The sequence below is a fragment of the Dipodomys spectabilis genome, unplaced genomic scaffold, assembly GCF_019054845.1.
Source record: "Dipodomys spectabilis isolate Male_0828 unplaced genomic scaffold, ASM1905484v1 ptg000235l, whole genome shotgun sequence".
NCBI lineage: Eukaryota > Metazoa > Chordata > Mammalia > Rodentia > Heteromyidae > Dipodomys > Dipodomys spectabilis.
In genome coordinates, this window is record NW_024870912.1 from 1,439,936 (window position 1) to 1,456,033 (window position 16,098).

At 38.9% G+C, this 16,098-nt stretch overlaps 1 protein-coding gene across 9 annotated transcripts in view; it reads right to left on the minus strand.

Annotated features, from left to right (window-relative positions):
* Positions 1 to 16,098, minus strand: part of Epb41l3 (erythrocyte membrane protein band 4.1 like 3) — a 256,993-nt gene that overhangs the window by 77,012 nt on the left and 163,883 nt on the right. For 8 of the 9 annotated variants that reach the window (XM_042699182.1, XM_042699183.1, XM_042699177.1 and 5 more), the window contains exon 3: positions 11,044 to 11,241. In XM_042699182.1, coding sequence (XP_042555116.1) covers positions 11,044 to 11,097 — 54 coding nt within the window. In that variant the 5' untranslated portion in view covers positions 11,098 to 11,241. Of the gene's footprint in view, positions 1 to 186; positions 226 to 11,043; positions 11,242 to 16,098 lie in introns of those variants that run through there. The other variant, XM_042699181.1, reaches the window with a different exon arrangement.

Genomic DNA, 16,098 nt, shown 5'->3' on the forward strand with positions numbered 1-16,098 from the left:
AACACCATGGGTTTGAAACATGGCCACGGCAGCTTTTCTTGCTTATTCAGCTACACATGAACAATATCATAGGAACATTCAACCCACAGGGTACTCGGAAATGCATTTTAATATCTCTTTAGCTCAAAAATGTTTTTCAAGCCAATAGCTCCATATTTCTTTTGGGATAAAAGCTAAAAAAATTACCTTTTTCAACATGTCAATCAGATCCTAGAGCCAGCCAAATCCTGAAACTAATTAGTGTGTGCTTTCCGTGGGGGCTGAACTGGCCAGCATCAAATATGCCAGAAGGTGGATGAGTGCTAGTTGTCTGTTAATATTTTACCTTTCCTAGAACTGTGGCTTCCCTGAACTTATTTCTGTATATTTTGATAGAAATACACACCAATTCCATCCCATCCCATTTTTACTTGAAGGGCTGAACTAGAGACTAGAGCTTACATTTTCCTCCAACTGTAAAAACATGTGACTCTATAAGGTTCTCAGCTCTTTTGGTCAAGAAGAGGTTATGGATCAGTACCTTATAAGCAACATCATTTGTGGAAGATGTCAAAAGATATCTCTTTCTAAAATGGACTAAAAATAAGTAAATCAAGGGCTATGAAATTTGAGATTATCCACCACACAGAGATGCTCCCACAAGCACCAGTACTGGAGCTTGAACTCAGGGTCTTAGGACCTCACTTGGCTTTTTCACTTAAAGCTAGCACTCTACCACTTGAGCAATGCCTTCACTTCTGGATTTTTGTTTGTTCCTTGGAGATAAGAGTCTGTAGGATTTGTCTGCTCAGGCTAGTTTCCAACCTTGATCCTCAGATCTCAGCCTTCTAACTAGCTAGGATTATAGGTATGAGCCACCAACACCTGGTTAAGACTTTCTAATCTTATAACCAATATCAGTAGCCTAGTTCCTACACTTCTTAAAGGGTCAAAAGTACTTTCACAAAAGGTAAAGCATTGATTTGCATGCTAAGAGGAAATGAGCTATAATCATTAAAATTATAACCTGTCTCTCATGCGGAAATGCTATAATTATGAAAGGAACTGGCAATTTGATGAGGAAAATTGAAAAGGAGTGACTAGATGGTGTAACTTGTTCCTCTTAGGAAGAGATAACTAGGATCTAGCTAGAGGATGGTAGCTACAGATCTTGCCTTGGCATTCTACATAAAGCTAAAGGGCTGAGTTCAGCCTTGAACCTTGCTCCATAGCACCTCGTAATTTCTCTCTGGCTATTTTCCTCTTTTCATTCAATATAAAAAGCATTGTTTTCAAATTCTATTCTTTCTACAGTTAGCATGATTCATCAGAGTGGAACCAACACCAGAGCCTTGACTGTCAATTTCAGACAGGAGATTTAGAAAGTCTTGGGAGAATGACATTCTACCCATTGACTCCACCTGACTTTTTGAATGGGGTTGGTTCACAGCCTGTCATATCTTTTCCTCCAACAGAGGCCAAATAAGTTGGCTATAGTCTTTGTTTACATTCAAAAGAAAAGCCTACTACTCTGTTCACTCTCTGCAGATGCAATGCCAAGCCTTTCAGATACAAGAACAAGGGAAGGGAAAGAAAGGGAAAAATGCAAGAAGGAAAGAGATTTTTGATGGCCTCCCTTTCTTTAACCTTACTCAGTGGTCTGCCTGTCTAAAACACTGGAAAGTATAGTAGATTATCACAAATCTATTTCTTCAAATTAATAAGTAATTTGTGAGGCAGATGATTCCCCTTTTTTTCTTTCTACAGTTTCACAACCACTATACTGCACTTGGTTCTTCTCTTGTTGCAGACTGTGTAGATGCCTGTAAAATGCAGAAATCACTGGAACAAAGAATAAGGGACCCAGATTCTAACTTTTCTGTCCTTTCTAGGCTGTGTGGTCCCAGCACACCATGAACTGACCTTATTTGCTCATCAAAGAAACACAGCATCATTACTTCCAATGTCCTCTCCACATATATGAGGTCTCACTTCTTTGGTGAAGAAAATCTGCTATTTAAACTTGAAGCATTTGGCTCATAAGTATCTTATATTGATAAGCATCTTATATTGATAAGCATCTTATATTAAAGTATCTTATATTAAATAAGTATCTTATATTAAAGCCCTCATAGAACTAGTGAAATGTTTTAATTTCTTGGCAAACAATGTGAAAACATGTTGGTTCCAGATCAAAACTCACAAAAAAAAGAATGTAATTAAGAAAAATAATCAAACTCAAATGATTTACTCCTTTGCTTCAAAAACATATTGGTAACTACTATCACTGTACCTACTAATCATTGTACCATGGAGTAGGTAAAGGTTTTAATGAGATTCTAGGTGTATATCACAGCCCAAAGGACTTCTTTTTAGAAGCTGAAAAAACTCATGGTAGCAAGTGCTCTAGTCCTGGAGTCATGGGCCAGAAAGACCAGTGTGGATAGGAGACTGTGCTCACCATACAAGTGGATGGCTCCAGTCCAGCATGCAGAGAAGACCTTCCTCCAAAGGAATGCAATGAGGACTGGAGTAGGAACTTCCTTTTTCTTTGGGGCTAGGCTTGAGTGGGGCTTGACTAGGGTTGTTCTAAAGTGGAATTGGCTGTCATCTACCAGGTAGGAGTGGGTAGATGCTGGGTAAGAAGGTGAGGATGGCACATGACAGAGCAGCTATGATGTGGTCTATACCCAAGGTGGGCTGTGGTAAATTAGGGACAGTCTGCTATTTCTGAAGAAGACAAGAAACAGCAACAACCCTCATCCATACCCAGATCAAGCAAGGTATCAGGTTACCATCTCAGGACCTCTGTGGCAACAAGACCATCAAAGGGGTAAATGAATTCAAAGGAAGTACTTCAGAAGATTCAACAACTTCCAGAGGCCAAGCTGGGATGACCAATGAAGGCAAATGCAGAACAGATAAATACATCCCATTTTTTAAATATAAAAATATAAAGCAAACCCTGAACATGTAGTCAGGGTGATGAGAACTAAAAAATTTGGATAATTTTCAAACTTGGAAGATTGGTCTCTTCACTAAACAAGTTCTGCATTTCTACTGTATGAAAAATCAGCCATGATGTCATCGGAAACACAACTCCAGAGCATCTAAGATCAGAACATTATTACCTATGACTCTGTTTGCCTGAATACTTCCTTAAATGAGCAACACCAAGTAGCCATAAAACACAATGAGAACTTGAGGAGTTAGGGGAACAGGAAGCAGAAAATGCAAGTCTTGTGTTTCAGTATCTGGAATAGGGGTGAAGATAATCTATGTTCTTCATATGCACATGTGAAAGTAGAATAATATAATCTATTATAAATTGTTTATAAAAGGGGCAAGGGAAATAATAAGTAGGGGTAAATTTGATGAAAGTATATTATATGCATGTATAGAAACAGCACAAAGAAACTCTTTTGTACAATTAAGTTACAATATGTGTGTATGTATGTGAGATAGAATGGAGACAGAGACACAGAGAAAAAGATAGAGACAGAGAAAGATCAAGAGAGAGGGGGATTCCCAGAGAAAGACAGGCAATATAAGAGAGAGAGAGAAAGAGAGAGTGAGAATATTAACATTTGGAAAGTGAATACTCAGGCAGGCTTTAACTCAGCTGAGCACCTGGGCAAAAAGAATTCCTTAGTGAGTTTCCCCATCCATTAGTTGGGCATCCAGAAAGCATTCAAATCCCAAAGTCTCTAGAACATAATCTACAACACAGAGACATACCAGAGGGCTTTATTGTTTCTATTTCTTGACATATATGTCCACATGTTCAAACTTAATATTCTTGAGAGTGTTTAATAGACTATGTCTATGCTCATGATGGACTATTAAAGTATATTAAACTTTAAAAATAAAGAACAGAAGAATAGGTTAAACTATTTTAGTAAAAAGAGAATCTATCTTCATCAAGCTTTAGTGAGAACACATCTCAATACCTTGGGAAGATTTAATGCTAACTTTATCAGGTGATGAGACATTGCATATTAATAGTCCTTGTAGGCAACTATTCCTATGGTTGCATGAAAGAGCCTTGTCACAAGGAGACAAAGTTAATTAATGTCCTTCCATCTCTTAAAGTCCCTAGGGACATCCCTAGTTAAGTAGAAACTGCTTGATGGCAGCACTGATAGGTGTTTGGACATAGCTAGTCATTCAGTTGAGCAGAGAACCACTGGGAAGAGGGTCATGTTCAAGGAGAAATTGAAATATACCATTGCTAATGAAAACCTTCATGATTAAACGAACAATTCTTGTGCAGGCTATGAAGAAATCATTTAGCATTTTATAATTATGTGTTTCTTATAATTCACAAAAATCAATGTGTAACCAACTTTCTGAATTAGGACAATGGGATTCACTATCCAGTCAAGGGACTAGAAAGTATTTTAATCACATACATTATGGAAGTTGGGTTTGCCAACCGAATTTGAGTAAGTAGAGAACACAGGATGTTGGAGCCAGCTTGTTCTTATCCCAGACTTTAGGCCCAATCTGGGTGGACCAAATTCGTTCACAGAAATCATTCAACCATTAGGCCTCTGGAGAAGGTCTTTAAGACAAAAACCCAGGCTTTCATGTGCGTGCGTGCGTGCGTGCATGCGTGTGTGTGGGGGGCGGGGGGGGGGGGGGTTACTGAGGCTTGAACTCAGGGCCTGGTCTCTGACCTGCAGCTTTTTCTGCTCATGCTAGTACTCTACCAATTAAGCCACACCTCCCCTTCCAGCCTTTTCCTGGTTAACTGGAGATAAGAGTCAAGTGGCCTTTCCTAACCACGCTAGCTTCAAACCATGATCTTAAGTCTCAGCTCCTGAGTAGTTCTAATTACAAGTGTGAGCAACTGGTGCCCAATTTCATGGTTTTAATGCTTTTATGGTTTCAATGGTTCATGCAAAGATCTCCATTTAGGTTTACCTCGGCTTCGATTATAATCCTTCTTTCCAGGGTGGCTGGTTCTATGGCATTTTCCCCTAGGGTGTGCAGATTGACAGTGAATTTCTATAAACTCAGTCTTCCACACTACTGAACTGCCAGTATTTAGGATCTAAGTAAACGGTGGCTCCAGATGGGGAGAGAAAGCCAGCAGGGCCTTTTGATGTAACCCCTACAATATAAACCTTCCACCATTTTCCAGCAATGCTAGAAACCAATTCACCTTAGAGAGCCGTTAGTGGAATGTAGGCCAAACAGTACACACACACACACACACACACACACACACACACACACACACACACACACACACTCAAATGTTATACCACACAGCAGAGAATCTATTAAGCTATAAAACCGGGATCAAGTCTGACATTTTTCTCAAACCAAAGCAGACTGCATTACTAAGGACAGTCCTCAAATAAGAGGGTGAAAATGTCTAACTGGACAGTCACTAGGAGACACTGTGTCTAATCAGACCAAAGACAGTCTGCAGAAGCAATGAGAATAAAATAAAATAAACCCCATGGATACTATCTCCTCTGACTTGAGGGACTTACATAGTTATGCTTAGAAGCAAACATCAACAATGATAATAAACTGTCCATAGGAACATGCTTGTGCTATCTGTCAGTTGAAAAGTATTTGTCAGTATGAAGGCAAAACTCACAACATTAGTGGTTTTGTTGGCCTATAGGTAAATCTGATTAGGGTGTATTTCCTACAGTAAGACCTTTTCTTATACTGCACATAAGACTGAATTTGAACAAATTATGGAGGAGAAAGTTTTCCAAGTGGAAAGCATTGTATACTCTAATGTTAGGGAAAATCCGGCAAAGATAGACATTAAAATGGGAGGGGCGATAGAATGGAAGAAAGGCAGCCTCTTCAGTAAATGCTGCTGGCAAAATTGGTTAAACACCTGTAGAAAACTAAAGCTAGATCCCTATATATTACTCTGCACCAGAATCAACTCCAAATGGATCAAAGACCTCGTTGTCAAAGCAGACACTATGAAAACATTACAGGAAGGAACAGGAGAAACTCTAGGATTCCTTGACACAGGCTGAAATTTTCTCAATAGAGACCCAGAAACACAACAAATCAAACAACGGTTGGACAAATGGGATTGCATGAAGCTGCAGAGTTTCTGCATGGCAAAGGACACAGCTATCAAGATCAATAGAAAACCCACGAATTGGGAGAAGATCTTCACTAGCCATACAATGGACAAGGGTCTCATATCTAAAATATACCTGGAACTCAAAAAATTAAATTCCCCAACAACAAATCCTCAAAGAAACAACTGCCCAATAAATAAGTGGGCTAAATAAATAAGAGAAACTTCTCTGAAGGGGAAATAAGAATGGCCAATAGACACATGAAGAAATGCTCAACTTCTCTAGCCATAGAAGAAATGCAAATCAAAACAACATTGAGATGCCACCTCACCCCAGTTAGAATGTCTATAACCAAGAACTCTAATAATGACAGATGCTGGAGGGGATGTGGCCAAAAGGGAACCCTACTGCATTGTTGGTGAGAATGCAAAATTCAACTGCTTTGGAAAGCAATATGGAAGTCACTGGAAAGACTCCACATAGAGCTCCCCTATGACTCAGCAATCCCACTTTTAGGTATTTACCCAAACGATCACAAACAAGGCTATACTAAAGCTACCAGCACAACTATATTTATCACAGCATTATTTACCATAGCTAAGATATGGAACCAACCCAGATGCCCATCAGTAGATGAATGGATCAAGAAAATGTGATATATGGAGTTCTATGCCTCCATCAGAAAGAATGACATTGCCCCATTTGTTAGGAAATGAAAGACTTGGAAAAAATTATATTAAGTGAAGTAAGCCAGGCCCAAAGAAACATGGGTCCCATGGTTTCCCTGATTTGCAATAACTGGTATAAGTTTAGGACAATCAGAAAAGGACAAAAGCTATGTACATATGACCATGTAAGATGATGTTCAGTGAAATGAACCCCAAGATAGGGACACAACTTGTTTTTTCTTTCTTTCTATTGTTTTTAAGGTCTCTAAAATGTACTACGTGATTTTTTTGTTTCTCTTGTATGTTCTTCCCCCATGATATAACACCTGTTTTCACTGTATTTGACTTCAGTGCCCTGCATCTGGTATATACATTTTTCTAATGTACAAGACACTATGATGAAAATGAACTTGACAATGGGGGGGGAGGGGAGAGTTGGGCTGGTGGGACGGGAAGGGATAGTAGGGGGAAAACAAAGCAGTAGGTAACAATGCTTGATAGGAAATGTACTCATTACCTTACTCATGTAACTGAAACGCCTCTGTATACTATTTTTACAATAAAAAAAAAACATAAAAAAGGCAACACCACCAACCAAAAAAAAAAAATGGGAGGGGGACAGGCAGGAACTGAACAGCTGGATTGTATCCAGTCATTGCCTTCAGAAAACTGCGCCTTATATGGCTCTTTTCTGGGTCACTGGGTCTCTTCTGCAGAGACACTGCTGGGCCAGGGGAAATGCTACCTTGTACTGGAAGGGGCCCTTTCAGAGATGACGCAAATTATCACAATTAAGAGCAGAGCTGAGCCTCATGGCACAGCTGAGCCTCATTCATTTTGAGGGTACAATAATGAAGGCATTAAGCAAGTCATGGGAGAAATCATCACGAGTTCATTAAAAGAAAATTCTCTGGGATGCCTTATTAAATTTGTAGAAGAGTTCCGCCTGTTGCTGCCCCCGTCATTCTGCTCTTAATTCCCCTCCAACTACAGGCACTGGGAAAAGGGATTAACCTGTAATGCGGTTGCTTCCAGTATGTCTAAGTATCTGAGTCTTTTCATGCCACAAGTAGGAACAGGCCATGGAAATTGTCAAGGAGCACCTGAAAATCAGGTGGCCTCCCTAAGTGCCCCTACAATTCCTCCTGAGATTCTTATTATTACAAAGTATACATGGTCTCAAGATTAACATCTAAAACACACACACACACACACACACAAATTTATTTTTGTTTTGTTATTACTGTTGTTGATGGTGGTGGTCAGGAAGCTTGAACTCAAGGCCGACCATTTTACCATTTTGAGCCTTGGCTTCACTTCTGGTTTTTGAGTGGTTCATTGCAGATAAGAGTCTCATGGGGAATTTTCTGCCCAGGCTGGCTTAGAACCGAGATCCTCAGATCTCAGCCTCCTGAGTAGCTATGATTACAGGCATAAGCCACCAGCTCCTGGTTAAAACATGTTTTTAATGTTTATTAAAATCTGACTTCTTAGCCAGGTGCCAGTGTCTGTAATCCTATCTACTCAGGAGGTGGAGAGTTGGAAGACCTTAATTCAAAGCCAGCCTGGGCAAAAGAGTCTGAAAAACTCCATCTTTAATTAGCAAAAAGCTGGGCTGCAGGCATAACCCAAGTGGTAGAGCACCAGATCCGAGCAAGAAAGCCCAAGTGAGCCTGAAGCCCTGTGTCCAAGCGCATGTACCGAGACAAAACCAAGCAAAACAAAAAGGTATGTGTTTTAAGTCTATTTACCTAGAATGTGCCATGTATACGTTCCAGCCAAGCTTTACTTTCTAAAGTATATGCCAAAAGAGAAGAGACATTTTCAACTAGCATCTCATTGCCACCTCAGAAGCAATACCACAGCTCTTACTTGGCTTTCTTGCTCATGGCTGGTGCTCTACCATTTGAGCCAGGCCTCTAGTCCTGCATTTTTGCTGGTTGAAATGAAATCCAGTACTTTTCTGCACTGGCTTGTTTCAAATTCTGATCTTCAGGACTCAGCCTCCTGAGTGAGCATTACAAGAGTGAGCCACCCACACCTACTCTGACTGACAACCTTTTCTTTTTCAACCAATCAGCACCAAATGAGTCCATTGAACTTTGCCACATTTAAATTTCCTTATCTTCTCCACATAATTGTCTCTACAAAATTGTCAGCATCAACTACACTGTTTTTAATCTACTATCAATGTCTGAAAATATTCTCCTCATAGTGTTCTGTGGTGTTTTTATACCAAAACGTGTTTTATATCAGATTAACAATTTTTTATTTTTGTTGTTGTTGGTTGTGGGGCTTGAACTCAGTCCCTTAGTTTTTTTTTCCACTCAAAGCTAGAAATCTATCACTTTAAGCCACAGTACCACTTCTGGTCTTCTGGTATTTAATTGGAGATAAGAGTCTCATGGATGTTCCTGCCTGGACTGGCTTTGAACTGCAATCCTCAGATCTCAGCCTCCTAAGTAGCTAGGATTACAGGCATGAGCCACCAGCGCCAGGCTTAACAGAAGTATTTTATTAAAAGGAAAAAAAAACTAACATCTTTAGGCTATAGGATGATTCTACAAGTCAGCATAAGACAGATTAAATAATTTTATTTTTACTTTATTTTCTTTGCGAATTTTATTATATTTTATGTGGGCTATTCAGTCTGCATTTTTTTCATAGTCAAGACATCCTCTATGTGCATTTTTTTTTGTTAGTCACGGGGCTTGACTCGGGCCCTGTGTGCTGTCACTGAGCTCTTTTGCTCAAGGCTATTGCTCTACCACTTTGAGCCATTCAGGCTTAGCGTTAAAATGTGATCCTCAGATCTCCTGAGTAGCTAGGAATACGTGACTCACCATTGCCCAGCCTATATGTGTAGTTTGAAATGCTTTGGATAGGTTTATCACTCAAACCAAACTAGATTACATAAGTGTGTGTGTGTGTGTGTGTGTGTGTGTGTGTGTGTGTGTGTGTGTTTATGTGTTAGTACTGCAGCTTGAACTCAGGGCATAAGACTGTCCCTTAGCTTTCTCAAGTACTGCAGCTTGAACTCAGGGCATAGGACTGTCCCTTAGCTTTCTCAAGGCTGGCCTTTACTACTTGAGCAATACCTCCATTTTCAGCTTTTATTTTTCTAGTTAACTGAAGATAAAAGTCTTATAGCTTTTCCTGCCCAGAGTGGCTTTGAACCACAATCCTCAGATCTCTGCCTTCTCAGTTAACTAGGAATACAGATGGGAGCCACTGGTGCCTGGTTAGATTAAGTAAATTTTGAGATAAGAATTTATTAAAATTTTTTCTATGTTGCTTCAATCTATAATAAGCTAGTAGCCCATTCCTTACCCTTATCCTGGATGACACTATCCATGTGAAACATATTTGAATCTTCTATTACAAAAAAGGCACTGGGCATACGGGTACACTATACAAAATACATGCGGAACACTAAGAGGGTTGTAAGAAGGAGAAAGTGGAGGCAGATGAAGGAAAACCAGATGGCTCGGTGATGGCTGTTAAGAGAAAGAAGAATAGAAATTGTGGCCACACACACACAGGTGCTCTGACCATGGTGAATGACAGATGACTTCAACGTCTTTAGCTGTCAGGGAACAAAAGACTGTAGAAGCCTGCAGGGAGGGGCTGGTGTGGTAGACATGTGACTCCCTCTCTGGGAAACAAGGATAGGGGCTGGAGGAAGGAAGAATGAGCAAGTCATGCCTTCAGGATGCCCACAGGACCTCCTCCAGAGTGCCAGTTCATGTGCGTGGCTATTGCATGACACTCAGAGACCCATACAACATCCAACTGTAGCTTCTGACAGGCAGTGTTACTCTTTTTGATAACTTGATCTTGCTAACATCTCTGACAAAAATCACCCAACTGTCCTTTCTCCCACTGGAATTTTGCTTTTCTTTTCAAAGAAACAGAGAGAGAGCTATAGCCTTTGACATAGAAGCTCTACAGCCACTTAAAAAAGTACTCATGCCCTAAACAAGAGAAATACATGGTTATTGTCAAAATGAGCCCATAGCCAACCATATTTAAAGAATTTACACAGAAAGAATAACCCTCCATTTTTGTTCCTGTCCTGGAAAGTGTTAAGAAATTCCACCTTAATTTTTTTTCCAATACGTAAAGACCTATTCTAAATTTTGGTGCACTATACATAGTTTTAGTAATTTGTTCTCCTGTTAAAAGTTGGAAATAATTCTATATTTACAGACTAGAGCTAAAAAATTTTCCAGAAGTCTGGAAAAAGAATCAAGAGTCATCTTGTATGTTTTCTCCCGACATTCCCCAGCTCAATATATCTGCAGCCCTGAAGTTTTAAAACACACCCTTACCTCCACATCACAGGTATATTCGGATCCATCCAAAAGTATTACTTTGCACTGCATGCTTTTAGGCTTTTTGACGATCTTCAGTGGAGACCGAGAGAGTTTGCTGCTAGATGATTTCTGAGAAAGTTTATCGTCTTCCAATTGCTGATACTCGAGTTGTTTTGCAGCAGCAGCAGCAAACTCCCGTTCCTTGTCAGTGACCTGGTAAAAGCAACAATGAGCAGTTTTTACTGCAAGACAGGAAATAAATATTGCATTGCTCATACAAAGGCACAACACTTGAGAGACAGACTGTTTTCCTCTTTCCTAGAGGATGAGAAGCATCTGAACAGCACATCAGGAATCTATATCTCCATCTATATATATGATTGTGTGTGTGTGTGCACACGCACGCATGCACGCACACATGCATGTACCAAATAGTGGGGCTTGAACTCAGGGTCTCCACTCTTGCTTTGCTTTTTCATTTAAGGCTGGTGCTCTACCACTTAGGCCACAGCTTCACTTCCAGCTTTTTGCTGGTTAATTGGACTTTTCTATCTAGGGCTGGCTTTGAACCACAGTCCTCAGATTTCAGCTTCCTACATAGCTAGAATTACAGGTGCTAGCCACAGTGCCCTGCCATACACAAGTATTTTATAATGATATGTCTCACCCAGACAACTTTGGCCATTTAAATGAACCAATAGGGCCTTATTTCAGTTTGACTTGGGATTAATTTTAGAAACACTGAACTAGCAAATGCTATCAAGAGTCCACTAAGCAAAGAAGGAAGAATAGCCTTTTGGATTTTTAAAGGCATTGGATAGTCCAGGCCTCTAAAACAAAGCATCTGGATCTTGTCTTAGGTATACTATTTTCATGATTCATTGGACCTGTCTACATTCCTTGACTTGTTCTATATGCTCTATCCATAAACTTACAAGTTTATCTTATAAACTTTAAGGCTTTAGAAAGCTTCCAAGTATTAATCTCTCCAGTAATTTTACAACTGTTAAAATGTTTGATTTAGTTCTACATCAATTCAATGAAAGCAGCAGTAAAATTCTTCACCAAGTAATCCCCTAAGTCTGTTTTCTTTTGTTGTAATGAGCCAGGAGGAGAACAGACCAAATCTCTCTAAAAACTTTAAGCTGCCTTTGAATCACAACAGTCTAGTCCAGGCCAGCCTCAATATTACAGAAGACTTCCTATGTCATTGTGAAATTCTCCCTGGAGTCACTCCCCTTGTAATCTTCCTGTGTGTTGCTCTCCAATTATTATTCTACATTCCTCTATTTAATGACCACAACAGTGGCAATGCAAATGTAATACATGGCTACCATATCTACTAGTATGCATATCTGTATTGACAGGCCACAATACTAATATTTTAAAATACTAATATTTTAGGTATAGGCCACAGAACACTAATATTTTATTTTTAATTATATTTTAAATTAGGCCACATAATACTAATATTTTAAAATACTAATATTTAGAGGCATATTAATAGTTTAGGTAGAGGGCCCTGAAATAGCCATGAAATTTCCTCTCACATGAATATACTCTAGGCCTCAAGACAAAAATGCTAGGGATCTTTTTTTTTTTTTTTGGGTCCGGTCGTGAGGCCTGGGCGCTGTCCCTCAGCTCTTCAGCTCAAGGCTAGCACTCTACCACTTGAGCCACAGCGCCACTTCTGGCTTTTTTTCTTTTTGCTTATGTGGTGCTGAGGAATCGAACCCAGGGCCTCATGCATGTAAGGAAAGCACTCTACCACTGAGCTACCTTCCCAGCCCCAATGCTAGGGATCTTTAAAAAAGGCACTACACATATTTTATCATCTCAACTTGTTTTTCTTATTCAACTCTACTGTCTTATAACCACAGTCATTTTGGGTGTTTTCCTTTTAGATTTTAGATAATCTCAAATATTAATAATAAGCTATTCTGCAAGCTTTTCTCTCTACTACAATGTCTAGGAACTCTAGGCAAAGTCTTGATGTTCTTAATAGATCAATCTGATGAGCTTATAGAAACAAATCAAGAAAATAACTGAATAGCTGGGAGGTATCATAGCACATGCCTGTGATCACAGGTGAGGCAATAGGAAATTGAGTAGTTTAAGGCCAGCCTGGACTGCATATTGAGCTCCTGTCTCAAAAAACCAAAACCAAAACAACAACAATGAAACTGTGAATAATCAATGTGAAAGGCCAAAGTAGCTGGGAAGGTAAGCTTCAATGTAAAAAAGTCAATGAACCAAAGAAAACCTGCTCTGGAATCTTATCCAAACTGTTTTGATAATTATTCTTTCCATACAAAAGTATTAAAAATTAAACAAAAAAGCAAGAAAATAATAGATTGTGGCCTAGAGGTGATTTAAAGAAGAGTTTTCTAACCCTGGAATTATGGATCAATAATCATAATAAATGTTAGAGGGGCAAGCCAACTGAAAGTATACTTTTATTTAAATTTCACCTGGAATCAACTTTTTTTCTATGTATTAGGGAAGATGAAATTTCATTTCTCCTCTACAAAAAAATTTTAAAAAGTGTTTGAGAATAAACTTTCTAGGTTACTTTTTTTTTTTTTTGCAGAAGGATCTTATGCCATTATTACTCAATGGAAAAGTCTATTCTGGAAACATCTGAAAGAGAGAGTTACTACTTAGGCACATAACACATTTAAAAATAACTTCAACAGCTCTAGAAGACTAGAGAGTACCTCAAGTTAAATCTCAGCCATAGTCATTTGTACACTGTAATTTAAAAATATATCAAAATTAGCCATTTTAGCCAATTGTCTCTTTCCTTCAGTCTTCACTGCAGCTGTTATTTGTATGAGGACAGACAGAATCAGGAAGCATACAAAACTCTCCTAAGGTCACAACAGCAGTCACCTAGACTGCGAAATCCAGCGAAACCCATGTTTCAAATATTGCTGTAGACAAAGTACCAAAACACACTCCATGTTACCTCCAACACAAATGGCTTTCCTGGTATGAGGTCAAGAACTTTATGGAAGACTCTTAGAAATGTTCTGAGTTCTTCTGAGTTGAGTTTCTGTGTTCTTCATTTTGTAGATAGAAAAATGTGAGGCCAGTAGGCCAGGGGGCGTCCTTTGATGCTGGCGGTGATCAGAAAACAGTACTAACTTAGGCCTTAGCCCTGTGTGGCCAGGTGCCTTCCACTCTGTGCCTTAGTGTCATTTCTCTAGTTGGGGTTCTAAACATCTGACTATAGGAGATTTAGCCCAAAGTCATTGACCCTATAATGTGTTAGCCACAGACTACACACATGATGATGGTTTCTTAAGATTAAAATAGAGCTGAAAAATTCCTACTACCTGCTGATGTCATAGCCATTGTGACATCATACAGCACTGAACTTTTCATTGCTTGTGGTGATAGCTAGTGTCAACAAACCGACTACATTCCAGTCATATGAAAGTATAGCACATAAGCCAGGCACCAGTGGCTCACAGCTGTAATCCTAGCTACTCAGAAGGCTGAGATCTGAGGATTGCAGTTCAAAGCCAGCCTGGAAAGGAAAGTCTGTGTGACTCCTACCTCCATTAAACTACAAAAAAGTCCAGAAGTAGAGCTGGGTCTCAAGTGGTAGAAGTTCAGGGACAGTGCCCTGAGTTTAAGCCTCAGAACTGGCACACATACACACAAACGTATAGAACATATGTGCACGTACAGAGCACTTGATAATAAGCAATCCTGTTACTGGTTTATGTAGTTACTATACTGTGCTAATAAGATTATTTTAGAGTATGCTTCTAAGAGAAGTTTACTGTAAATCTTAACAATGAGGTTAACAGCAGCAACCTCCATCAAGTGCTGAAGACGTCTTTTCATGGCTCATTTTCTGTCTCATTTAATCTCAATCTCATATAGTGCTGTTCAACATGACTGTAAGATCAATTTTATATGAGAGATAGATATAGATATGTAGATATTCACATACATACAGTGTATATATTTTACTATATTAATATGTTTGTCTATGTTTATAAGCATATGTCCATGGCTTGCTATACAGGCCTAGGCCAGTACTTAGGTATAGCATCTGTGCTGTAAATGTACAACCTGTAATACCCACATAATAATGATATTGCTAATGATGCATTTATTTATGTTAACATGTGGCTCTATACAGTTGATGTAGGCATAAGATATTCATTCTTTTCTATAACTGTTCCCCATTTTCATTCATTTTTTCAGAATTATGAATGAACAAAGCCAGGCAGACATAAAATGTTCGAATGAAAAGAAATAAATGTACAAATATAAATGTTAAATACTACCATCTTGACTCCACATAAAAGACAAAGCTAAGTAAAACTATGTTGCTAACAAAAGCAGCCCCTTAGATTTTGTCTACAAGGCTGAGATGGTGTTCTCAGCAATTAATGAGCCCCCTTAGATTAGAAAAGGGAAAATAAATTTGACTATTGACACTATTCAAAAGCAGAACCTTTATCTGAATTAGGGAAGGAAAGAGGGACAACAAAATGGTGAGATAAAGGACAAGGGGGAAGCCAATGCAACAGATATACATGTAAATATGATGGCAATAATCTGTACAACTTGGGGGGGGAGAAGAAGGAGGGAAAGTAGGAGAAAAATGAGGGAGGGGTAAAAAGTTCAACAAGAAATGTACTTATTACCTTAGTTATGTAACTGTAACCCCCTCTGTATATCACCTTGACAATAAAAATAAATAATAAAATAAAAAAAGCACAGAACTTGTAAGTGCCTTGGGAAAAGAAATAATGTGGCTATATATATACGTATTTTGGTATTATAACCGTGTGTTGAGATTATAGCAAGGAGTTGACTTTGAGATTTTTCACATATGCTAATTTACTGTTCCTTCTCTTGATTATCTTCTAAAATTTCAAGCTCAATACAAATCCTCTGAACTCTGACATGTCAATCACTCATAGGGATTCTGGATTTGTTCTCTATGTACCATTTAGAACTCTAAGACATTTCAATTCCACGTTTGAAATTTTAAGACAAAAGACATTTAAATAAGCCACCTACTGGCTTACACTTAGAATCTTAGTT